Below are 27,498 nucleotides of genomic sequence, written 5' to 3'. Positions count from 1 at the left end.
AACTGTGTCCCTTTTTACCATTACTCATTGTCAAGCCCAGTCAGTACAATAAAGGCCCCCATACATACAATATTTGATAGACAGCTATTTCCCCCATACACAGAAATACTTAACTCTCTATAAGAGAGCTGCTGCCAGACTCCTCCAGCAGTGGCTTATCTTCTGAAGATAAAAAAGATCCACCAATGAAAATCCAACAGGCTGGATCCTTCTCTCCCCCAACATCATCTGTTAGGTGGATTTAGGGCCCCTACACACAGACTGTTTTAGGGTTGGTGGATTGCACTAAATAGATTTAATGAGGAAGTGCAATCACAACTCGGGGTCCACCGTGCAGAGATGTAAAGCTGCAGCTAATGTGAACAATGTCAGAGAATGCAGTTAGCGATTGATTGCTCGCACTGAGTGAAAAGTCACTCAGTGAGCAGCACATGAAGTAGTGTCACTTGCACACAGTAACAAAGCTGACACTGCAATAGAGCCGTGTCATTTGCACACATCAACGAAGCAGATGCTCAGCAATAGAACTATGTTACTCGCACACAGCAACGAAAGATATAATGCTAGACACAATCCCTGTTATCTTCACAGAGGATCGAAGCTCACCAACAGAGCAGGTAGCAACAGTGGTCAGACAGTCAGTAACAGCACTCAAACAACTCCTCTCCGGAGGTGCCGGAATTCTAGTGGCTATACGCCAGCCCTGAATCCATACGAACAAGCTCCTCTCTGGACGTGCCGGAATTCTAATGGCTATCAGCCAACCCTGAGCACGTACTAACACAGACCACACAGTTGCAAAATACATTCACACATGAGATTAGGTTGATACTTGCGCACCAGCGTGCACCTCTGAAAGCCTTTTATACGTGCAGCAGTTCATTGTGGATCTCTGAATGATCCAATGTTGTCCTAAATGCCTAATGATGATAAATATAATCCACTTGTGTGTAATCAAGTCTCCGTATAAATGCGCCTGCACTGTGATAGTCTCAAGGTTCTGTTTGAAGCACAGAGAGCATCATGAAGACCAAGGAACTCAACGGGCAGGTCCGAGATACTGTTGTGGAGAAGTTTAAAGCTGGATTTGGATACAAAATGATTTCCAAAACTTTAAACATCCCAAGGAGCACTTTGCAAAGTGATCATATTCAAAAGGAAGGAGTATCATACCACTGCAAATCTACCAAGACCCGACTGTCCCTCTAAACTTTCATCTCAAACAAGGAGAAGACTGATCAGAGATGCAGTCAAGAGGCCCATGATCTCTCTGGATGAACTGCAGAGATCTACAGCTGAGGTGGGACAGTCTGTCAATAGGACATCAATCAGTTGTACACTGCACAAATCTGGCCTTTATGGAAGAGTGGCAAGAAGAAAGCCATTTCTCAAAGATATCCATAAACAGTGTCATTTAAAGTTTGCAACAAGCCACCTGGGAGACACACCAAACATGTGGAAGAAGGTGCTCAGATGAAACCAAAATCAAACTTTTTGGCAATAATGCCAAAGGATATGTTTGGCATAAAGGCAACACAGCTCATCGCCCTGAACACACCATCCCCACTGTCAAACATGGTGGCAGCATCATGGTTTGGGCCTACTTTTCTTCAGCAGGGAAGATGGTTAAAATTGAAGGGAAGATAGATGGAGCCAAATGCAAAACCATTCTTGAAGAAAACCTATTGGAGTCTGCAAAAGATCTGAGACTGGGACGGAGATTTGTCTTCCAACAAGACAATGATCCCAAACACAAAGCAAAATCTACAATGGAATGGTTTATAAATAAACGTATCCAGGTGTTAGAATGGCCAAGTCAGAGTCCAGACCTCAATCCAATTGACAATCTGTGGAAAGAGCTGAAAAATGCTATTCACAAACGATCTCCATCAAACCTCACTGAGCTCGAGCTGTTTGCCAAGTAAGAATGGGCAAGAATTTCACTCTCTCGATGTACAAAACTGATAGAGACATACCACAAGCGACTTGCAGCTATAATCACAGCAAAAGGTGGTGCAACAAAGTATTAAGCTAAAAGGGCCGAATAATATTGCACGCCCCACTTTTCAGTTTTTGAATTTCCACAAAAATTTAAAGTAACCAATAAATTTCATTCAACTTCACAATTGTGTTCCACTTGCTGTTGATTTTTCACCAAAAATGTACATTTGTGTCTTTATGTTTGAAGCATGATATGTGGGAAAAGGTTGAAAAGTTCCAGGGACGCGAATACTTTCGCAAGGCACAGTATATCTTCCAGCATATTTGTCCATTGAAATATGCATTCAATGGGCAGTAAACAACCATAAATCCAAATCACAAGTAATGTTATTGAAGAAACACCGATTAACAGACCAAGACACAATAAAAACTTGTAACAGACAAGGATAAATATCTTAAAAGGAGGCGGAGAAAAATGGGCACCATGAACCATGAATAACAGAATTAAAAAAATTGAAAACAAATTATGAACAAGAAATGTGGTGATGGGTCAAGCCAATTAACTAAAGGGATGATAATGCCTGAAAAGGATCACAAGAAAACGAACTGTAAATAACTAAATATATAAAGAGCATGTATAAAATATATCCCAAAGGAAAGAAATAGTGTCAATGGATGGAAAGCCAAAAGGTAATAAATCAAATAAATTATTCCAGGTTCATGTTTTTTAATGTATCTTGGTCTGTCAATTGGTGTTTCTATAATAAAATTGTGTTTAGTATTTATGGTTGTTTCTTGTCCATTCAATGCATATGTTTTTAGGTTTTGCTATTTGTCTCGTTTTGAATTGGTGCTTCATTGCACCTACATTTTTTATATAGGTCCAAGGTTATGATGTCCACGCAATATCATGACGATGCATGGCCCAGTTAGTGCGAAAGATGTCAGTAACCGAAGAAAGACACAACACCATATAAAAGAAAAGGCCAGACTGGACCGAAGACGACCACAAGAGCAGTGATATGCAGTGGGAAACGGGAGGGTGTTAAATATTAATTGAATTATTCTTACTCTCAATTCTGTACTGAGCACGTTGTCTTTCACTGACATTACAAAAGCTATTCCTGTATATATAGCTCAGAGTAAGTTAGCACCATATAGAGACAACACGTGTTCTATGGGACATATATAATCACAGCTCTTAGGAGGGTGGGGGGTCACGTGAGGCCTGTCACCTTGGGCCTTCTCTCCTTCATTCTCCATGGACTTCAGACTACTCACAGAAGGAATGAACAGCTGGTAGCCGTGATGACTTCTATTCCATGACAAAGACAGATGCCATTTACCATTCAGAATCTCAAAAATGGACAATCTGTTCGTAAGTATTTCACCTATTTTATGTTTTGCTGCACTGTGGTTGTTCTGTGGAAAATCCAATAAACCACTACATTTTTTCTGAAATTATCATGTCATTTTTCTTTAAGAGTATCGCATCTGGTAAAGAGTCCTGATTAAATAAATGTGCGAAATAAGCATATTTAACAGAGGGTTGGATGAGAATCATGTTTTTCTTAAAGATATCTATCCAGTCTTGGTCTATTTAATTGTTTTTACCTTGTCTGATGGCTTGGCATGCATAATGCAAAGCAACTAAGGATGAAGAGCAGGCAGTGTCAATTGATAAGGATGGTCCCGTCAGATTAAAGCAGTATGATATCCTGTTAGCAGCTATGCTCGTTGCTGTCCCAGTGCCACTGAAATGATTAATGTTTTCTGGAGAATTATTATAGATAGTGTCGACATCTCTGTTCATGAGACCTGGAAACATATAAAATAGTACATTATTCTAAGGAAACATCTTCATTTATTTACTTATTCTGTAGTGGATTAATAAAATTGTAATGAGCACATATCAAAATAATATTTATGAAGGACATAACAAAAACATAAAATTCTAATAATTGACAAAGTGCAATGTAGTTAGTGAATGGCAGAGCAAATAGTAATGGAGGTGATGATGACATATAGAATAGGTGTATTGGCATAGGAGAATAGAGATCATTTGATTTAGTTTAATCACCCAGAGATCAGAAAGATGCCCACAGCCCCAGAATAAAACGCTTTGACGGGTTTTCAAGCTTCGAAAACCACTGTCGCGTTTTGCAGTTTCTTTTAGAAAACAGATCGTACTTTACTCATCCTCCCCGGTATCAAGAGCTGAGTATTCACTGCTGCTCCAAGTGTCTGAAATATTTTGCAGCACATACGTCACATCCATAGCACAGCAGCTCTGATGCTTGTGCCATAAGATCAGGCAGAACCGCTGTGCTCAGTGCTTGACTGCAGTGCTGTCAACATGACTCAATGCAGGACCCAGGAAGGAGGAGTAAAACAATCTGCAGCCTTGGAGGGAATATCAGCCCTTTATATCAGTTAGCATGATAACCGATAAGCGTCTATCGGGGCTTTGAACTTTTTAGAAGATAATAATATAACCCCTGTTGGTTTTATCTACAGGACATCTCGGGACCCTATGTCTCTGATGAAGAATGAAGATGGACTAAAACACGAGTAAAGAATGAAAAGTATAAAACTGGTCAAATAAATAGTGGTAATGCATAATACAGTTAAAGAACCTACGGTAATTTAGCAAATTTACTAAAGGTACCTTCACACATAACGATATTGTTAACGATATCGTTGCTTTTTGTGACGTAGCAACGATATCGTTAATGAAATCGCTATGTGTGACAGCGACCAACGATCAGGCCCCTGCTGGGAGATCGTTGGTCGCTGAATAAAGTCCAGAACTTTATTTCGTCGCTGGACTCCTGCTGACATCGCTGGATCGGCGTGTGTAACACCGATCCAGCGATGTCTTCACTGGTAACCAGGGTAAACATCGGGTAACTAAGCGCAGGGCCGCGCTTAGTAACCCGATGTTTACCCTGGTTACCATCCTAAAAGTAAAAAAAACAAACAGTACATACTTACCTACAGCCGTCTGTCCTCCAGCGCTGTGCTCTGCACTCCTCCTGTACTGGCTGTGAGCGTCGGTCAGCCGGAAAGCAGAGCGGTGACGTCACCGCTCTGCTTTCCGGCCGCTGTGCTCACACAGACAGTACAGGAGGAGTGCAGAGCACAGCGCTGGAGGACAGACGGCTGTAGGTAAGTATGTACTGTTTGTTTTTTTTACTTTTAGGATGGTAACCAGGGTAAACATCGGGTTACTAAGCGCGGCTCTGCGCTTAGTTACCCGATGTTTACCCTGGTTACCGGCATCGTTGGTCGCTGGAGAGCTGTCTGTGTGACAGCTCTCCAGCGACCAAACAGCGACGCTGCAGCGATCCGGATCGTTGTCGGTATCGCTGCAGCGTCGCTTAATGTGAAGGGGCCTTAACCAAAGTACAATCAGGAGTGTGCATAAAAATCACTGGGCCCTCTAGGCAATCTTAGCATGAGTCTCACAGGTCACTAAGAGCTTAAAAAAATCCAAATATTGGTTTTCTGACATAGCAGGAGCTGTGCTAATAAAGTACTTTCTAACTAATCAAAGGGAGCTCCGTGTTAGGGCTGGCGGAACGTACCGAGTAAGTAGAGAGATGTTATTTGGTGTGTTCGCAGCACGTGGTCCACCGTGCAGGAGAGAACCTGCTGCTGGCAAATGGCAGCCCTAAATGGCGGTAGAAGCGAACTCTGATACTTTACAGAGTCACCTAAAGAAAGCACTGTGTCCTGTTAATCTAACAGGAGTACACAGCGACTGCCAAGCAGATAGCAGTTGGTGGTTACGCAAACATACAATATCCTCACCGGAGGTGCCAGTATTCTAGGGGCTTATTTCAGCCGGGTCCCTGAACACATACAAACGTAACCACACTGGCGCAAAGCACATAACTAAGATTTGATACTAGCGCATGGCCGTGTGGCAATGCGAACCTTTTATAGCTGCAGCAAGTACAGGACCTTCCAAGAAGGACCAATGAGAGGCTGCCACAGAGCCTGAGGAACTTCAGGACCTTCCTGGAGAACCAGTATCTAAGCATGTGACCCCCGATCTCCAATGAGAGATCTTACCCTGGGCATGCTCAGAAGGGAAAAAGCAGGACTTTGTCCCAAAAGCGTCTGCTCGCCGCTGCCCACCACTGGCTTCAATGGCAGAAGCTGGAAAAGCAGCGATAACCCTTTGCACAGAGTCAGACTGAGCGAGACGCTGGGACTGACGTCTCTGCTGAGCAGGCTCCACTGCGGCAGGAGAAGAATGGGAGACCACAGTGGAGATGGCCTGAGATTCCCCCTGTGCAGAGGCGGGAACTTGACCCCTAACATTACCCCCCCTCCTAGGGCCCCCCCTTGGACCTCGCTACGCTCGAAGGCAGCAATGAGCTGCGGTGCCTGAATGTGCTCAGCAGGCTCCCAGGACCTGTCCTCAGGACCATAACCCTTCCAGTCCACCATATAAAATTTTTAGCCACGTACCACCTTGCACCCCAAAATAGCGTTCACCTCGTAATCGTCCGTAGACGAACCCGATGTCCCGGCAGATGACTCGGAAAACCGGGACATGTATACGGATTTCAAGAGGTACACATGAAAGGTGTCGGTGATACCCAGGCGTGGCGGAAGGGCTGAACGGTAGACCACAGGGTTAACCTGTTCGAGGACCTTGAAAGGGCCCAAGTAGCGAGGTGCAAACTTAGTGGACTCAACTCGCAGCCTGATGTTATGGGCGGAGAGCCACACCAAGTCGCCAGGAGCAAAGGTCGGAGCGGGGAGCTGATGTGCATCGGCAGATGACCTCATTCTCTCCTTGGAGGCCCAAATGGCATCCTGAGTGCGGTCCCAAATATCCCGTGCCTCCACAGCCCAGTCTGCCACCCTGGAGTCAGCGGAAGATACGGGCATAGGCACAGGTACCCGCGGATGCTGACCATAGTTAAGGAGGAATGGGGTTTGTCCAGTGGAGTCGGCTATGGCGTTGTTTAGAGCAAACTCCGCCCATGATAGCAAGAATGCCCAGTCATCCTGCCTGGCTGAGACAAAATGTCGCAGATATGTGACCAAGGTCTGGTTGGCCCTCTCTACCAAAACATTCGTCTCGGGATGATATGCGGAAGAGAGATTTAACTCAATGCTGAGAAGACGACAAAGCTCTCTCCAGAATTGAGACGCAAACTGGGGACCCCGGTCACTGACAATTTTGTCCGGCATACCGTGCAGGCACCACTTTAGAAAAATGATCGGTGATAACCCAAATGATGGTACAGCCACGAGAATTGGGCAAACCCACCACAAAGTCCATCCCAACCATCACCACCATTCCAGGGCCTGTCTGCCACCGGCAAGGGATAGAGTAACCCAGCTGGCCATTGTCGAGGAGACTTATTTTTGGTGCAGGAGATACACGCCCGAATATAATCTCCAACATCACGGACCATATGTGGCCACCAGTACATCCTCACCAGCAGCTCAGATGTCCTCTTTGTCCCAAAGTGTCCACCCACCCTGGATGAATGAGCCCAAGAGAGAACCTCTGGTCACAAATTAATGGGTACAAAAGTCTTGCCCGGAGGCACAGACTCTAGCAAAACCGGAGCTACGGTTCTCAGGCTCTCAGAAGGGACAATAAGCCGAGGCTCCCCTTCCTCTTCCTCAAATGACACAACGGAGCGAGAAAAGGCATCAGCATGAATGTTCTTCTCCCCAGTGAGATAATGGAGGGTGAAGTGGAACCGGGAGAAGAACAAGGACCATCTGGTCTGACGAGAATTTAGTCGCTGAGCTGTTTGTAAATATACCAAATTTTTGTGGTCCGTGAAGACTTGAAAGGGAAAGCGAGCCCCCTCCAAAAGATGTCTCCACTCCGAGAAAGCCAACTTCATTGCAAGCAACTCCCTGTCCCTGATGGAATAATTCCTCTCCGCTGGTGTGAAGGTCTTGGAGAAGAAGAAGCAAGGATGATTCCGACCTTGAGCATCCTTTTGGAAGAGGACTGCTCCAGCACATCCATTATAAATGCCTTATCAACATCAGGACGATGAAGGATGGGAGCGCTAGCAAAATGAGACTTAATAGAAGAGAAGGCCCTGGAGACCTCTTCAGACCACAATTTGGGATTTGCTCCCTTCTTGGTGAGGGCTACCAAGGGAGCTACCAAAGTTGAGAAGTGGGGAATGAACTGGCAATAGTAATTAATGAACCCCATAAAGCACTGCACCGCTTTAAGAGAATGGGGTTCTTGCCAGTCCATCATAGCCTGTAGTTTGGCAGGATCCATAGCCAATCCCTGGGCGGAGATGATGTAGCGCAGGAAAGGTAAAGACTCCTGCTCAAACATACACTTCTCCAACTTTGCATAGAGAGAAGTTGCCCGTAAGAGGTCGAAGACTCTGCCAACATCTCCCCGGTGGGAGTCAATATCTGGAGAGAAGATGAGAATATCATCCAGATAGACTACGACCGAGTTGGAGAGCATATCCCAGAAGATGTCATTGACAGAGTCTTGGAAAACGGCTGAAGCATTACAGAGCCCGAACGACATCACCAGATACTCATAGTGCCCATCCCTGGTATTAAACGCCGTCTTCCATTCGTCCCACTCACAGATGCGAATCAGGTTATAAGCACCCCGCAGATCTAATTTGGTAAATACCCTTGCTCCCTGTAGCCTATCAAAGAGCTCAGAAATCAGGGGCAGTGGGTACTTATTCTTAACTGTGATTGCATTAAGACCCCTGTAATCTATGCAAAGATGTAATTCTCCGTTCTTCTTCTGCACGAAGAAGAACCCTGCCCCTGCAGGTGACACTGACTTCCTAATGAACCCTCTTGCCAAATTTTCCTGGATGTATTGGGACATAGCCTCCGTTTCCGGGAGAGAGAAGGGATAGACCCGTCCCGAGGAGGTTCTGCTCCAAGCAAGAGATCAATAGGACAGTCATAGGGATGGTGAGGCGGAAGGGTCTCCGCAGCCTTTTTGGAAAAGACGTCTGCATAGGTCCAATAGCATTTGGGAAGGGAAGAAAGATCTGCGGGTATCTCGGTGGTGGAAACCTGAACGCACTCACTCACACATCTGCCCTTACATGATTGACTCCAACCCAATATCCTCCCAGAGGTCCACTCAATATGTGGGGAGTGGAAACAGAGCCAGGGTATTCCCAGCAGAATCTCGTCCATTCCCTTGGGAAGGACAAGAAGGGAAATAATCTCCTGGTGGGAAGGGGACATGGATAACGTGAAAGGGACAGTCTGGTGTGTGATTTGTGAAGGAAATGTCGACCCATTCACTACTCTAACAGTCACCGGTTTGGCGAGCATCACCAGAGGTATTGCATGGCGCAGAGCAAAAGCAGAGGACATGAAATTCCCCTGTGCTCCAGAATCTACACAAAGCTCAACTGTTAGAGAGGATGAGCCTAACATGATTGTCCCTTTAAAGGACAGCTTGGAGGAAAACGCCGCTGTGTCTAGTGAACCTCCTCCAATGGTTACTAGACACGATCATTTACCCAACCGCCATGGACATTTATTTGCATAATGTCCTTGTTGTTGGCAGTTTCTACAAACCACGGGTACTCGAGCGGTCCGAGACTTAGGTCCCGCTCGAGAAACCTCCATGGCCTCATGGGAGTCAGACGCCTGAACGGAAGATTCTAGAGATCTGGCAAATGTGGGAGCCAGCCGAATCCTCTGCCTATACTGGGTCTGCTCTATTCTCCACTCGTTAAAATGGAGGTCGATGCGGGTAGATATAGAAATGAGCTCCTCCAGTGTAGCAGGAATCTCCCTGGTGGCCAAAGCGTCCTTCACATAGTCTGCCAGTCCTTTCCAGAACACCGGAATAAGGACTTTATCTGGCCACTCCAGCTCAGAGACCAGAGTCCAGAATTGGACGGCAAACTGGCTGACCATGGACGAACCCTGTGTTATTGCCAACAATTGGAGCGTGGTATCGTGGGTGACACGAGGTCCCAAAAAGACCTGTTTCAGAGCGTCCAGGAAGAGAGGAGCACTCTGCACCACACAATCATTACGCTCCCATAGCGGCGTTGCCCACTCCAACGCCCTGCCCGACAAAAGGGATAAAATAAATCCCACTTTCGCTTGTTCCGTAGGAAAACGTGCAGCCAGGAGCTCTAGATGTATGTAGCACTGACTCACAAATCCCCGACATAGCTTACTGTCACCAGCAAACTTGTCTGGAAGCGGGAGACGGGATAAAGTCAGAGCAGGGGTGGCAGAGGACAAACTGGCTGCAGCTACACTTGCAGCCTGAACAGCGACTGCGGTAACATCCACAGCTGAGGTTGTGCGCTCAAGAGCCGCCAACCTACCCTCCAGCTGCTGGATGTACCGCTGTAAACGTTGATCGTCCGCCATTTACTAGCCAGACCCTGACGCTAGTATTCTGTTAGGGCTGGCGGAACGCACCGAGTAAATAGAGAGATGTTATTTGGTGCATTCGCATCCCGGGGTCCACCGTGCAGGAGAGAACCTACTGCTGCAAATGGCGGCCCTAAATGGCGGTAGAAGCGTACTCTGCTACTTCACAGAGTCGCCTAAAGTAAGCACTGTGTCCTGTTAACCTCACAGGAGTACACAGCGACTGCCGAGCAGATAGCAGTTGGTGCTTACGCAAACATACAATCTCCTCACCAGAGGAGCCGGTATTCTAGGGGCTTATTTCAGCCGGGGCCCTGAATCCATACATACAATCTCCTCACTGGAGGTGCCAGTATTCTAGGGACTTATTTTAGCCGGGTCCCTGAACACATACAAACGTAACCACACTGGCGCAAAGCACATAACTAAGATTTGATACTAGCGCATGGCTTTTATAGCTGCAGCAAGTACAGGACCTTCCTAGAAGGACCAATGAAAGGCTGCCACAGAGCCTGAGAAACTTAAGGACCTTCCTGGAGAACCAATGGGTTTTGCTGCAGTATCTAAGCATATGACCCTCGATCTCCAATGAGAGATCTTACCCTGGGCATGCTCAGAAGGGAAAAATCAGGACTTAGTTCCTAAAGCGTCTGCTCACCACTGCCCAGCACTGGCTTCAATGGCAGAAGCTGGAAAAGCAGCAGTAACCCTTTGCACAGAGTCAGACTGAGCGAGACGCTGGGACCGATGTCTCCGCTGAGAAGGCTCCACTCTTGCAGGAGAAGAATGGGAGACCACAGCAGAGATGGCCTGAGATTCCCCCTGTGCAGAGGCGGGACCTTGACCCCTAACATTACCCCCCCCCTCCTGGGGCCCCCCCTTGGACCTCGCTACGCTCGAAGGCAGCAATGAGCTGCGGTGCCTGAATGTGCTCAGCAGGCTCCCAGGACCTGTCCTCAGGACCATAACCCTTCCAGTCCACCATATAAAATTTTTAGCCACGTACCACCTTGCACCCCAAAATAGCGTTCACCTCGTAATCGTCCGTAGACGAACCCGATGTCCCGGCAGATGACTCGGAAAACCGGGACATGTATACGGATTTCAAGAGGTACACATGAAAGGTGTTTCCGTTTCTTAATTTCTTTCCCTGATGCAGATTTTTATGGTATTATTTATTTATAGATTTTATCCAAATACCCAATAAAATAACCCAAAATCTTCCCATTAAAAATAAGGTAAAAGAAAAACAAATAAGAAGAAAATATTTAAATGGTCTTTGTTCCTATTAAAAGGTACCAGGACAAAGCTCCTTCTAAAAGGTACCAGGACAAAGCAGGTGATTTCTGATACACTGTAGGTAGCATTACTCGACCTGTCATTCCTTAGAACCCTCAATCTTGTTTACCTTGAGAGCCACATTTCACTCTGAGAGTTGGTCGCTAGCTACAATCTTCCCTAAGAAATGATAGAAGCCATATTGCAACCAATAATGGACAACTAGTTTTTAAAGGGTTATCACTAGTGGTTAAAAGGACTTTCTAGTTATATTGGGTCAGTGGCCGAGTGTATTTACTACTCTTTTCTGCTATATACATATGGCCATTATAAGACTTGGGTCAGTCACATCTGCAAACTTAGATATTAAGTAGCTTTGTGTAGAGTTCCCTGTGCCTGACCACATAGCGGATGGGTGCAGGATCTGACTGCTACTTATATGCACTAGTGGGTGCTTGAACAGCCGGAATTTCTAAGGTAGTATTAGCTGTCATGTGTATGATACAATGTAAATAGCCTACAACCTGCAGTGATCTCCTTAGTCTGCTGAATCGCTGCATGACCAGCTCTATCCTCTCCTACTGTATCCTCACCCATCCCCTGTAGACTGTGAGCCCTCGCGGGCAGCGTCCTCTCTCCTTCTGTACTTGTGTGTGCCTTGTATTGCTCATGTTTATTGTGTTTGTCTATATTTGCCCCTTTCACATGTAAAGGCCATTGAATAAATGGCGTTATATAAATGAATAATAATTATAATAATAATAATAGCCATATGGGTTAAATAGGCAACACACATACCTTATATGATATGATACACAAGAGGGTTATATTGCTACTATAGCTTTGATTTATTTTTTGCTTGATGTCTTCTTTATCAATTTTACCTTATATCTCATCATATATGAAATTACACTAAGTATACCTTATTGTGTCTCATCATACTAGGTGATTCTATGCTTATATCTACTGCAGTTGTGTCTATTATACTTCAACTGGCACATACATATACATACTACCTATTACGCTGTATGTTCCAGGTTTACCCTCCCATTTTTTCATTTGTGGTGTTTTTTCTTCTTTTAAATTTGTACATTATATTTACATTTATATTTTGTACATTATATGTACATTATATTGTGATTTTATACTTGATTATCTAAATAAAGTGTTTTGCCTTTTCAATCCTGGTCTTTAAGGCTTTTGCTGGTATCTTATCTATAAGATTATTTATGTAGGTGAATTCAAAATTATGCAGAAGCATTCAACTTAACCCCTTACCGGCATCGGACGTACTATACCGTCCGATGCCGGCTCCCCTGCTTTGATGCAGGGCTCCGCGGTGAGCCCGCACCAAAGCCGGGACATGTCAGCTGTTTTGAACAGCTGACATGTGCCCGTAATAGGCGCGGGCAGAATCGCGATCTGCCCGCACCTATTAACTAGTTAAATGCCGCTGTCAAACGCAGACAGCGGCATTTAACTACCGCTTCCGGCCAGGTGGCCGGAAATGACGTCATCGCCGACCCCCGTCACATGATCGGGGGTCGGCGATGCTTGTGAATGGTAACCATAGAGGTCCTTGAGACCTCTATGGTTACTGATTGCCCGTCGCTGTGAGCGCCACCCTGTGGTCTGCGCTCACAGCACACGTGCAATTCTGCTACATAGCAGCGATCAGCAGATCGCTGCTATGTAGCAGAGCCGATCGTGCTATGCCTGCTTCTAGCCTCTCATGGAGGCTATTGAAGCATGGCAAAAGTTAAAAAAAAAAGTTTAAAAAAATGTGAAAAAAATAAAAAAAACATAAAAGTTTAAATCACCCCCCTTTCGCCCCAATCAAAATAAATCAATAAAAAAATATCAAATCTACGCATATTTGGTATCGCCGCGCTCAGAATCGCCCGATCTATCAATTAAAAAAAAGTATTAACCTGATCGCTAAACAGCGTAGCGGGAAAAAAATTCAAAATGCCAGAATTACGTTTTTTTGGTCGCCGCGACATTGCATTAAAATGCAATAACGGGCGATCAAAAGAACGTATCTGCACCGAAATGCTATCATTAAAAACGTCATCTCGGCACGCAAAAAATAAGCCCTCAACCGACCCCAGATGATGAAAAATGGAGACGCTACGAGTATCGGAAAATGGCGCAATTTTTTTTTTTTTTTAGCAAAGTTTGGAATTTTTTTTCACCACTTAGATAAAAAGTAACCTAGTCATGTTTGGTGTCTATGAACTCGTAATGACCTGGAGAATCATAATGGCAGGTCATTTTTAGCATTTAGTGAACCTAGCAAAAAAGCCAAACAAAAAAACAATGTGGGATTGCACTTTTTTTGCAATTTCACCGCACTTGGAATTTTTTTCCCGTTTTCTAGTACACGACATGCTAAAACCAATGATGTCGTTCAAAAGTACAACTCGTCCCGCAAAAAATAAGCCCTCACATGGCCAAATTGACAGAAAAATAAAAAAGTTATGGCTCTGGGAAGGAGGGGAGCGAAAAACGAACACGGAAAAACGAAAAATCCCCCGGTCATGAAGGGGTTAATAGTGTATGGGACTATAATGCACCCGGTCTACACAATTAGTGCCCAAATTTGGGCCGTTTATGGCACTATGAGTGTCGTCTATGCAACTTACTTATCTTTGCAAACTTTTTTATTATTGCACTTCAGGAAAATGTTGTTTTCTTACCTATAAATACTCCAGTGTTACTTCCATGTATAGTTTCAGAGGCATAGCCTGCATCTTCCAGAGCTCTGTATGTGCATTCAAGCAGTAACTTTTGTTGCGGGTCCATATTTTCAGTCTCCGATTTATTAATTCCAAATACTTTGTTGTCAAATTCTTCAATCCTTATTAATTAATAAATGAAAAGGTGCTTTTAGGATTTTTAGATGTATAAAGAACATCTAAACTTATAAAAAGTTATTATGACACAGTACTAAATTCTAACATCACTATTACAATTCAAATCCCACTTAACCCCTTAGTGACAGAGCCAATTTGGTACTTAATGACCAGGCCAATTTTTGCAATTCTGACCACTGTCAATTTATGAGGTTATAACTCTGGAACGCTTCAACGGATCCCGCTGATTCTGAGACTGTTTTTTCGTGACATATTGTACTTCATGTTAGTGGTAACATTTCTTCGATATTACTTGCGATTATTTATGAAAAAAATGGAAATATGGCGAAAATTTTTAAAATTTTGCAATTTTCAAACTTTGTATTTTTATGCCTTTAAATCAGAGAGATATGTCACGAAAAATAGTTAATAAATAACATTTCCCACATGTCTACTTTACATCAGCACAATTTTGGAAACATTTTTTTTTGTTAGGGAGTTATAAGGGTTAAAAGTTGACCAGCAATTTCTCATTTTTACAACACCATTTTTTTTTAGGGACCACATCACATTTGAAGTCATTTTGAGGGGTCTATATGATAGAAAATAATGAAGTGTGACACCATTCTAAAAACTACACCCCTCAAGGTTCTCAAAACCACATTCAAGAAGTTTATTAACCCTTTACGTGCTTCACAGGAACTGAAACAATGTGGAAGGAAAAAATGAACATTTAACTTTTTTTGGAAACATCTTAATTCAGAACCATTTTTTTTATTTTCTCAAGTGTAAAAACAGAAATGTAACCATAAATTTTGTTATGCAATTTCTCCTGAATACGCCAATACCCCATATGTGGGGGTAAACCACTTTTTGGGCGCACCGCAGAACTTAGAAGAGAAGGAGTGCCGTTTTACTTTTTCAATGCAGAATTGGCTGGAATTGAGATCGGACGCCATGTCACGTTTAGAGAGCCCCTGATGTACCTAAACAGTGGAAACTCCCCACAAGTGACACCATTTTGGAAACTAGACCCCTTAAGGAACTTATCTAGATGTGTGGTGAGCACTTTGAACCCCCAAGTGCTTCACAGAAGTTTATAACGTAGAGCCGTGAAAATAAAAAATTGCTTTTGTTTACACAAAAATGATCTTTTCGCCCACAAATTCTTATTTTTACAAGGGTAACAGGAGAAATTAGACCACAAAAGTTGTTGTGCGATTTCTCCTGAATACATCGATACCCCATATGTGAGGGTAAACCACTGTTTGGGCGCACCGCAGAGCTTGGAATTGAAGGAGCGCCGTTTTACTTTTTCAATGTAGAATTGGCTGGAATTGAGATTGGACGCCATGTCGCGTTTGGAGAGCCCCTGATGTGCCTTAACAGTGGAAACCCCCCACAAGTGACCCCATTTTGGAAACTAGACCCCTTAAGGAACTTATCTAGATGTGTGGTGAGCACTTTGAACCCCCATGTGCTTCACAGAAGTTTATAACGTAGAGCCGTGAAAAAACAAATCACATTTTTTCTACAAAAATGATCTTTTTGCCCACAAATTTTTATTTTCACAAGGGTAACAGGAGAAATTAGACAACTAAAGTTGTTGTGCAATTTCTCCTGAGTACGACGATACCCAATATGTGGGGGTAAACCACTGTTTGGGCGCACCGCAGAGCTTGGAAGAGAAAGAGTGCCGTTTTACTTTTTCAATGTAGAATTGGCTGGAATTGAGATCGGACGCCATGTCGCGTTTGGAGAGCCCCTGATGTGCCTAAACAGTAGAAATCCCCCACAAGCGACCCCATTTTGGAAACTAGACCCCCCATGGAACTTATCTAGATGTGTGGTGAGAACTTTGAATGCCCAAGTGCTTCACAGAAGTTTATAATGCAGAGTCGTGAAAATAAAAAATATTTTTTTTCCACAAAAAAAGATTTTTTAGCCCCCAAGTTTTTATTTTCACAAGGATAAAAAGAGAAATTGGACCCCAAAAGTTGTTGTCCAATTTCTCCTGAGTATGCTGATACCCCATATGTGGGGGTAAACCACTGTGTGGGCGCACGGCAGAGCTCGGAAGGAAGGAGCGCCGTTTTGGAATGCAGACTTTGATAGAATGGTCTGCGGGCATTATGTTGCGTTTGCAGAGCCCCTGATGTACGTAACCAGTAGAAACCCTCCACAAGTGACCCCATTTTGGAAACTAGACCCCCCCAAGGAACTTATCTAGATGTGTGGTGAGAACTTTGAATGCCCAAGTGCTTCACAGAAGTTTAGAATGCAGAGTCGTGAAAATAAAAAATATTTTTTTTTCACAAAAAAGATATTGTAGCCCCCAAGTTTTTATTTTCACAAGGGTAACAGGAGAAATTGGACCACTAAAGTTGTTGTCCAATTTATCCTGAGTATGCTGATGCCCCATATATGGGGGTAAACCACTGTTTGGGCGCACGGCAGAGCTCGGAAGAGAAGGAGCACCGTTTTGGAATGCAGACTTAGATAGAATGGTCTGTGGGCGTTATGTTGGGTTTGCAGAGCCCCTGATGTACCTAACCAGTAGTAACCCCCCACAAGTGACCCCGTTTTGGAAACTAGACCCCCCAAGGAACTTATATAGATGTGTGGTGAGAACTTTGAATGCCCAAGTGCTTCACAGAAGTTTATAATGCAGAGTCATAAAAAAATATATATATATATTTTTCCACAAAAAGGATTTTGTAGCCCCCAAGTTTTTATTTTCACAAGGGTAACAAGAGAAATTGGACCCAGAAGTTGTTGTCCAATTTATCCCGAGTATGCTGATGCCCCATATGTGGGGGTAACCCACTGTTTGGGCGCACGGCAGAGCTCAGCAGGGAGGGAGCACCATTTGACTTTTTGAGCGCAAAATTGGCTGTTGTGTTTGGAGACCCCCTGATGTACCTAAACAGAGGAAACCCCCCAATTCTAGCTCCAACCCTAACCCCAACACACCCCTAACCCTAATCCCAACCTGATCCATAATCCTAATCACTAACCCTAACCATAATCACAACCCTTACCCCAAAACAACCCTAATGTCAACCCTAACCATAACCTTAATCAAAACCCTAAATCCAACACACCCCTAATCCTAATCTCAACCCTAACCTCAAACCTAACCCTAATCCCAATACACCCCCAATCACAACCCTAACCTTAACCCTAATCCCAAACCTAACCCTAATCCCAATACACCCCTAATCACCACCCTAACCTTAACCCTAATCCCAAACCTAACCCTAATCCCAAGCGTAACCCTAATGCCAACCCTAACCCTAATACCAACCCTAATCCAAACTCTAACCCTAATCCCAACTCTAACCCTAACTTTAGCCCCAACCCTAGCCCTAACTTTAGCCCCAACCCTAACCCTAGCCCTAAGGCTACTTTCACACTTGCGTCGTTTGGCATCCGTCGCAATCCGTCGTTTTGGACAAGAAACGGATCCTGCAAATGTGCCCGCAGGATGCGTTTTTTGCCCATAGACTTGTATTGCCGACGGATCGTGACGGATGGCCACACGTCGCGTCCGTCGTGCACTGGATCAGTGTTTTGGCGGACCATCAGCACAAAAAAACGTTCAATGTAACGTTTTTTTGTACGTCGCATCCGCCATTTCTGACCACGCATGCGTGGCCGTAACTCCGCCCCCTCCTCCCCAGGACATAGATTGGGCAGCGGATGCGTTGAAAAACTACATCCGCTGCCCACGTTGTGCACAATTTTCACAACGTGCGTCGGTATGTCGGGCCGATGCATTGCGACGGCCCCGTACCGACGTAAGTGTGAAAGAAGCCTAACCCTAAATTTAGCGCCAACCCTAACTCTAAATTTAGCCCCAACCCTAACCCTAAATTTAGCCCCAACCCTAACCCTAAATTTAGCCCCAACCCTAACCCTACCCCTAACCCTACCCCTAGAGCTAACCCTAGCCCTAACCCTACCCCTAACCCTACCCCTAGCCCTAACCCTAACCCTACCCCTAACCCTAACCCTAGCCCTAACCCTACCCCTAACCCTACCCCTAACCCTACCCCTAACCCTAGCCCTAACCCTACCCCTAACCCTAACCCTTGCCCTAACCCTACCCCTAACCCTAGCCCTACCCCTAACCCTACCCCTAACCCTACCCCTAACCCTAGCCCTAACTCTACCCCTAACCCTACCCCTAACCCTAGCCCTAACCCTACCCCTAACCCTAACCCTACCCCTAACCCTAATTTTAGCCCCAACTGCTCTTCCCCTGCCGGCCGGCAGATGGAGACAGATGGTGGGCACACTGCGCATGCGCCCACCATTTTCTTTTCCCCAGAAGACGCCGGCGGCCAGGAGGAGCAGCAAAAGGACCCAGGGACATCGGTAAGTATGATAGGGTCCCCGAATCCCCATATTTCTCTGTCCTCTGATGTGCGATCACATCAGAAGACAGAGAATTACACTTAGCTTTTTTTTTTTTTCCGGTCGCCGGTAAACAGTTAATTACCGGCGATCGCAAAACAGGGGTGGGTAAAAAAAACCCTGAATCATGTTCTCTGGGGTCTCGGCTACCCCCGGCAGCCGAGACCCCGGAGAAAATCCGACTCTGGGGGGCGCTATTTACTTTTTCCACAGCGCCGTTAATTAACGGCGCTGTCTTTTAAGTACCCTTAGCGGCCGCCGTTAAAAGGCGTATCGGCGGTCGCTAAGGGGTTAATAGATTAGTTCTAAGCAGTTGTCCAGTTTAATAAATTGCCAGGTATTAGAGGCTTTGAGCATCAGAGCCTCGCTTCTTAGAAAAAACTATTCTAATATTCATTTTGGAATTATCCTTAAATGTGAAGTGTGTGTGTATGTATATATATATATATATATATACATATATATATATATATATATACACACATTTTCCATAATTATATTTTCACATTTTACTATCAGTTCTAAAGAAACTTTAAATTTTTGCTCACAACAAATCGGTTGATCCGACTATGTCGGGCCTCTGCTTAATTGTTCCAAAGTTTTCAACGTGTCACGTGATGTTTGATAAATTTGGCACATGTTAAGATATTACAATTCTATTTAGAAAAAATACTCTACTTTTTACGTAATCCTCACCCCCATATTGGAGTGAGTTTGCGACTTTTTGCATTAAAGATGCTGCACAACTTTTATAAACGTGTCATGGAAATAAAATGACGCAAAGCAAAACAAGCACAACACAAATGATAAATTCCTCCCAGTGTACTTACCCATTTACAAAAGCTGCTCGACTGGTATATATTTTGCCTGGTTTGGTTTGATCGGCATCATACCATTTTTTCAGAGGAAATCTTTCTTCTGGTATCTCTGTTGCACAATTTTTCCCATGAAAAATAACTTTCCAAAAATTGTCAACTCCTTCACCTAGTAAATGAGCATTTTAAAAAATATTTAAAAAAAAATATTTTTTATAAACGAGAATTGTTTCAAAATAATTTTATCACACAATAGTCGATAATTATAAGATAAAATAAACTTAAAAGAAAAGGAAAGAAGAAACTTCTGCTTTCTAATTTTATTTTCCTTTTATTATATATTTTTTAAGTTATGCTTAGAAAATATTTATATTCCTTAGAATAAAGTAATAAAAAGTCAATCAATAATTTGTATGTAACCCAAAATTATTTGTATTAAATATAGAATTTATTGCACCAAAAAAATCTCACATACCGTTTTCGACATAAAAGTAAATCCAGTTATGACTCTTGGAGTATGGAGCCATACCATAGAAAAAAACTACTTTTTTCTATTTAGTGTACTATTGTGAAAAAGTAGTAAAACATATAAAAAGCTGTATATATTTGGCATCACTTTAACTACACAGACCTGAAAGATAAAACTAACATGGGAGGCCACTTTAAATCTTAATATTAACATTATGAAAAAACAACAAACTTTTGCTATCGAGCATAAATAACATGCTTTTGTAATAATTTATACAACAAGTGAAAAAAAGTTAACACTCAATGCAGCAATGCAAAAATACAACATTTTGTTAAAATTCTCACTTGCACAAATACACTTAGGCCGGCGTCACACACAGCGTATGAAAATACGGTCCATATATTACGGCCGTAATACGCTGAAAAGTCCCGAAAATAGTGGTCCGTAGCTCCTCCATAGGCAGGGTGTGTTACCGTTTTTTGCGCATGGCATCCTCCGTATGTAATCCGTATGGCAGCCGTAATGCGTGTTTTTATCGCAGGCTTGCAAAACGACATACGGACATACAAGGGATCCATGTGTTAAAAAAAAACAAACATATATAATGTCTCTATATATATATATGTCAGGGAGACACATATATGTATATATATTATTACTTAATACAGCGCGAGATAGCAGAAAGCCGGTAATTCAATTACCGGCTTTTGCTTTCTCCTTCCTAAACCCGACATGATATGAGACCTGGTTTACATACAGTAAACCATCTCGTATCACCTTTTTTTTTTTGCATATTCCACACTACTAATGTTAATAGTGTGTATATGCAAAATTTGGCCGTTCTAGCTAGTAGAATAAGGGGTTAAATGGCGGAAAAAATTGGCGTGGGCTCCCGCACAAATTTCTCCGCCAGAGTAGTAAAGCCAGTGACTGAGGGCAGATATTAATAGCCTGGAGAGGGTCCATGGTTATTGGCCCCCCCCTGGCTAAAAACACCTGCCCCCAGCCACCCCAGAACAGGCACATCTGGAAGATGCGCCTATTCTGGCACTTGGCCACTCTCTTCCCATTCCCGTGTAGCGGTGGGATATGGGGTAATGAAGGGTTAATGCCACGTTGCTATTGTAAGGTGACATTAAGCCAGATTAATAATGGAGAGGCGTCAATTATGACACCTATCCATTATTAATCCAATACTAGTAAAGGGTTAAAAAAAACACACACACATTATTAAAAAATAATTTATTGAAAAAATCACAAAGGCTGTTGTATTAATTTATTCTACTCTCAATCCACTCACTGAAGTCCCTCGCTCTGTAAATTAAAAAAAAAATAATTAACCAACAATATAATTACCTTCCGAGGATCTGTAAGGTCCAACGATGTAGATCCATCTGAAGGGGTTAAAATATTTTGCAGAAACGAGCTTTGCTAATGTAGCTGCTCATGTCTGCAATACCCCGGCGAATGAAGCTAAATATAGGTCAATGACCTATATTTAGCTTCATTTGCGGTGAGGCGCCCTCTGCTGGCTGTTCCTAGATCGTGGGAACTTTCCTAGAAAGCTCCCTTGCTCGAGATCATAAGAGGGCGCCCTCTGCTGGTTGTCCTCATATGAACTCGAGCAAGGGAGCTTTCTAGGTAAGTTCCCACGATCTAGGAACAGCCAGCAGAGGGCACCTCACCGCAAATGAAGCTAAATATAGGTCATTGACCTATATTTAGCTTCATTCGCCGGGGTATTGCAGACATGAGCAGCCTGCATTAGCAGAGCTCGTGTCTGCAAAATATTTTAACCCCTTCAGATGGATCTACATCGTTGGACCTTACAGATCCTCGGAAGGTATGTATATTGTTGGTTTATTTTTCTTTTTTAATTTACAGATCGAGGGTCTTCAGTGAGTGGATTGAGAGTAGAATAAATTAATACAACAGCCTTTGTGATTTTTTCAATAAATTATTTTTTAATAATGTGTGTGTTTTTTTTTAACCCTTTACTAGTATTGGATTAATAATGGATAGGTGTCATAATTGACGCCTCTCCATTATTAATTAGGCTTAATGTCACCTTACAATAGCAAGGTGACATTAACCCTTCATTACCCCATATCCCACCGCTACACGGGAATGGGAAGAGAGTGGCCAAGTGCCAGAATAGGCACATCTTCCAGATGTGCCTGTTCTGGGGTGGCTGGGGGCAGATGTTTTTAGCCAGGGGGGGGGGGCCAATAACCATGGACCCTCTCCAGGCTATTAATATCTGCCCTCAGTCACTGGCTTTACTACTCTGGCGGAGAAAATTGTGCAGGAGCCCACGCCAATTTTTTCCGCCATTTAACCCCTTATTTTACTAGCTAGAACAGCCAAATTTTACATATACACACTACTGACATTAGTAGTGTGGAATATGCAAAAAAAATGGTGATATGAGATGGTTTACTGTATGTAAACCAGGTCTCATATCATGTCGGGTTTAGGAAGGAGAAAGCAAAAGCCGGTAATTGAATTACCGGCTTTTCTCTCTAACAGCACTGCGTATTCCTCGCAAGTCACACTGCTGGTCCGTGTGTAATCCGTAATTTTGGGGCTTCCATTGACTTTCATTGACGTTTTATTTGCGCAATACGGTGACAGACGCAGCATGCTGCAATTTTCTACGGCCATAGAAAGCCGTATAATACGGATCAGTTTAATACGGCAGATAGGAGCAGGGGCATAGAGAATAATTGTGCCGTATTTTTTGTGAGTTTTACGGACGTAGTTTCTGCACTCTTACGTCCGTAAAACTCGCAAGTGTGACGCCGGCCTTATAGTTCACTTTCCCTACTTGTAAAGAATGCAAGTGAGGACAACAATTAATTTTCACAAGGAGTTACACGAGAGACTGTGACTGTTATAGAGGGCAAAACCAACAGGCCAAACTTAATAATTATTATTATTATTATTATATTTTTACTATTATTTTATCACTTAATATTAACCCCTTTCTGACCTTGGACGGGATAGTACACGACAGGCTAAAACCAATGATGTCGTTCAAAAGTACAACTCGTCCCGCAAAAAATAAGCCCTCACATGGCCATATTAACAGAAAAATAAAAAAGTTATGGCTCTGGGAAGGAGGGGAGCGAAAAACGAGCACGGAAAAACGAAAAATCCCAAGGTCATGAAGGGGTTAAGCATAGCTAAAGGGGCTTTCCCATGTACAAAGTATATCTTAATCAATAGATCTTGGAATAAAAATAATTTCCACAATTGGATGTGAAAATGTTCCTGTGCTGAGATAATCTTAGAAATGTGCCCCTGCTGTGTACTGTGCAATGGCTGTGTCCTATCGGACAGGAACATGGCCTGATCATACCACAGCTCCTGGGCAGGAGGGGAGACAAAAAGAGGAGATACAGACATTAATGCATGGGATCACAAATGCTGCTTTTTGTGAGGTAAATCGTTTTTAAAAACAGGCAGGGAAATGTTTTACCTCACAGAAAGCAGCATCTGCAATTCCAAGCTGTCCTGTCTGTATACCATCCTTTGCTTCCTTCCTTGGTCAGGAGCTGTGATATGATCAGACCATGCTCCTGTCTGGCCAGACACAGCCCTGCAGCTCCCCCGTATACAGTTCGATTGATGGGAAAAAATATCCTCCATACAGAATGATGATCCCACAGCCCCCCAAACACTATGATATTTCCCAAACAAGTATGATGTCCCATCCTCGTGGTATGAGGACCTCCATAGTTTTTCCCAAGTACTGATCTGTGCTTAAAAATATTACTCCCCACCGCAGGCACGGTCTAGTGATGCACTCGCTGCACTGACACTTAGTTCCATAGGCTGAATAGTGCCATGGGTTGTAAAGCTGGAAGTAGTGTAGGCTTGTAAAAAATTGGTTCAATTTGTATATGACACCAACTATGCCATCAATGATATTTTAAGAATACCCCTTTTAATTGGGAATCATGGTTTATAACACTCACTCACCTCCAGGGAAATTGCATCCTATGCCAACAACTGCTATGTGATCTTCTCCCTCCTCCATCCTGATCCTCTAGTTCTGAAGAAAAACATAGGCAGAAGATTAGCATACTTTCTTCTTATGATAAAAAAGCAATTACTATATCTAACATCTTGCTGAATGATTAATTCTGTTAGTTTTTTGTTGTATTTAAGTTGATAAATGCTGCTTTTCATTTTTGCTTAAAAAAATAAGTTCTGCTGTCATATTAAGACTGTGTGCACACGTTGCAGATTTTTCGCGTTTTTTTTCGCGATAAAAACGCTATAAAGCCACAAAAAAAAGCATACATTAAGCATCCCATCATTTAGAATGAATTCCGCAATTTTTGTGCACATGATGCGTTTTTTCCCGTGAAAAAAACACATCGCAGTAAAAAACGCAGCATGTTCATTAATTTTGCGGATTTTTTTGCGGATTTCTCACTATAGAATGCATTGGGAAATGTCCGGAAAAATCCGCAAAGAAATGCACCAAAAACAAACCAAAAAAGCGGTAAAAACGCGCAAAAAACGCGCATAAAACGCATGCAGATTTCTTGCAGAAAATTTCAGGTTTTTCTCAGGAAATTTCTGAAAGAAATCCTGAACGTATGCACATAGCCTAACAGTTTACATCTTTCTAATTCCCACTTTCAAAAGGTATGTTTCTAAGATTTTTTTTAGCAATTTAAATTATCCTTGGATATAAGGACATTCATGAACTAAGGCGTATTTGTACAACACTTTAAGTGAATGTCCACTTTTTATCACATTTAGGCTACGTTCACATTTGCGCCGTGGGGCGCAGTGTCGTTGACGCATACCGACGCATGCGTCATGCGCCCCTATCTTTAACATGGGGGGCGCATGGACATGCGCCGGTATGCATTGTCATGCGTTATATGACGCATGCATTTTCTTTGGCGCACCAGATAGGACGCGGACGATGCTACAGGTTGCAGTTTTGATGCGTCACATTTCCGAAGAAAAACACATGCAACGCACCCGCGTCATAAATGCGCCAAAAAACACATTAGTGTCTATGAAAAACGCATAGGGCGCAGGTGCCTGTGTTCAGCCGCGTTTTTTGATGCATGCGCCTTTTGACTAAATGTATTTTTTTGGGCGTTTTGGATCTTCAATTGTATAGGACAACGCATGCGTAAAAAAACACTGCGTTGTGTATGCATTTGACATGCGTTGTGCGTTGCGTCGATGACGCTGCGCCAAACAACGCAAATGTGAACATAGCCTAACCTGCTCTGTGCGTTCCTGTCTTTTAAGCTGCCATTTTGGGCATTTTTGAGCACTTGGTGTGAGTCACAGGACCCAGACCCCCACTAATCTACTTGCAATAAGCAGAGCAACTTCATCTACAAAAATAAGATCAAACGTATAGTTATTTTAAAGATTAAAAAATAGTTTAAGCTGCCACTAGAGTGACTTTAAGAGCTTATCTTATATTATCGCTATCAAGATCGACATCCTATTGAAAAAAGTATGCCAGGAATTATTAGTAGTGATGAGCGCAAGTGCTTGTTATTCGATTTTGCCGAGGGTGATCGGGTATGCGCTGAGTAGCACGAGAAAAACTTTATACAATAAGAAAATATCTTTATCTAAGGAAAAAAAAACAGATTTAAAATGTTATGCAATTTCCTATTGTTAAAATTCTAAAACAATAAAAAAAATAGATTACCTTACTTTCCAGTAAATATCGACTTTGCTAAAGCTAAACAAAAAGGTTGTGTTAATTGGCAGTTCACTTTTATTATTACGTGCACAGAAATTTCCAAATCAAATTATCCAATCACAACAAAACTGAATTCTATCATGGTACAATCCTATGTAAAAGAGGCTTCAACAGCAAAAAAAACAGTACTCTGAATACTTACATGCCTGGGATATTGAGTGATGGGAAACTGATGGGATTCCCTCATTTTGTACTTGCAATCCCCCAGCCCATCCTTATTTTTGATAACTTGGGTTTCCTTAGAAGAAGGATTGGCTGTGATAAACATTTTAAATTGCCGAGAGATAGCTTTATATGACTTAATCTAGAGATGGAAAGAGACAAGTAGGCATGAGTCAAACTGTCTTTGCTTCGTCAATGAATTTGCAGTTGTTGTTTTGCTTAGTGATTTTTACTTCCTTGTTGGGTTATTAACAGACTCCTGGACCTTAATTTTGTTTTTTTCGTTCCTTGTTGGGCTATTAACAGATTCCCGGACATTAATTTAGTTTTTTCACCACTGTCAGTTGTTTCATAACCTTTTGACATGCTTCATTAAATATTAGTGCATTTTCATCTACACTAATCCTTCTTTTACTTGGTGTACATAATGTTTTCATTTTATCCAAAGGATTCGTTACATATTGTTTCTTACCTTTTTTACAATCAGCCAAAGAGAGTGCTTAACCATATGCTTTACGCTGCAGATTCACAAAAAAAGAAGTGACATGCTACTTCTTTTAATCCGCAGCGCTTCCGCAGTGGATTTTCCGCAAAGTTTGCACAGCTGTTTTTTTTTCTCATTGATTTACATTGTACTGTAAATCAATTGTGGATCTGCAGCGATTCTGCACTGCAAAAAAACGCTGCGGATCTGCAGAGAATCCGCAATATGTGCACATAGCCTTACACTTCTCAAATGTGTCATGCACTCGTCTTTCAGGAAATCAGTTGCAGCAAGATACAGTACGAGCCTAACTGCTGAAAAGTAGGACAAGACATTGGGAGTGGGAATAAGGCTTCACCTGTAAAAACACATTGCCTTATTTCATATACAGTCATGGCCAAAAGTATTGACACCCCTGCAATTCTGTCAGATAATACTCATTTTCTTCCTGAAAATGATTGCAAACACAAATTATTTGGTATTATTATTTTCATTTAATTTGTCTTAAATGAAAAAACACAAAAGAGAATGAAGCAAAAAGCAAAACATTGATCATTTCACACAAAACTCCAAAAATGGGCCAGACAAAAGTATTGGCACCCTCAGCCTAATACTTGGTTGCACAACCTTTAGCCAAAATAACTGCGACCAACCGCTTCCGGTAACCATCAATGAGTTTCTTACAATGCTCTGCTGGAATTTTAGACCATTCTTCTTTGGCAAACTGCTCCAGGTCCCTGATATTTGAAGGGTGCCTTCTCCAAACTGCCATTTTTAGGTCTCTCCACAGTTTTCTATGGGATTCAGGTCTGGACTCATTGCTTGCCACCTTACAAATCTCCAGTGCTGTCTCTCAAACCATTTTCTAGTGCTTTTTGAAGTGTGTTTTGGGTCATTGTCCTGCTGGAAGACCCATGACCTCTGAGGGAGACCCAGCT

General features: G+C 42.9%; 1 protein-coding gene across 1 annotated transcript in view; it reads right to left on the bottom strand.

Moving 5' to 3' along the window:
- The window catches only part of LOC138643299 (mycocerosic acid synthase-like polyketide synthase), a 31,624-nt gene extending 7,420 nt beyond the window's left edge, over positions 1 to 24,204 (bottom strand). The window contains exons 1-4 of the mRNA XM_069732230.1: positions 24,147 to 24,204; positions 19,709 to 19,862; positions 14,304 to 14,464; positions 3,556 to 3,759 (exon numbers count right to left, since the gene is read on the bottom strand). Coding sequence (XP_069588331.1) covers positions 3,556 to 3,759; positions 14,304 to 14,464; positions 19,709 to 19,862; positions 24,147 to 24,204 — 577 coding nt within the window. The remainder of the gene's footprint in view (positions 1 to 3,555; positions 3,760 to 14,303; positions 14,465 to 19,708; positions 19,863 to 24,146) is intronic.
- Between the last annotated feature and the right edge of the window lie 3,294 nt (positions 24,205 to 27,498).

Source organism: Ranitomeya imitator, chromosome 6, assembly GCF_032444005.1.
Source record: "Ranitomeya imitator isolate aRanImi1 chromosome 6, aRanImi1.pri, whole genome shotgun sequence".
In the NCBI taxonomy this organism is placed as follows: Eukaryota; Metazoa; Chordata; class Amphibia; order Anura; family Dendrobatidae; genus Ranitomeya; species Ranitomeya imitator.
The sequence above is the reverse complement of the archived record's forward strand: the minus strand, read 5'-3'. Positions and strand labels throughout refer to the sequence as shown.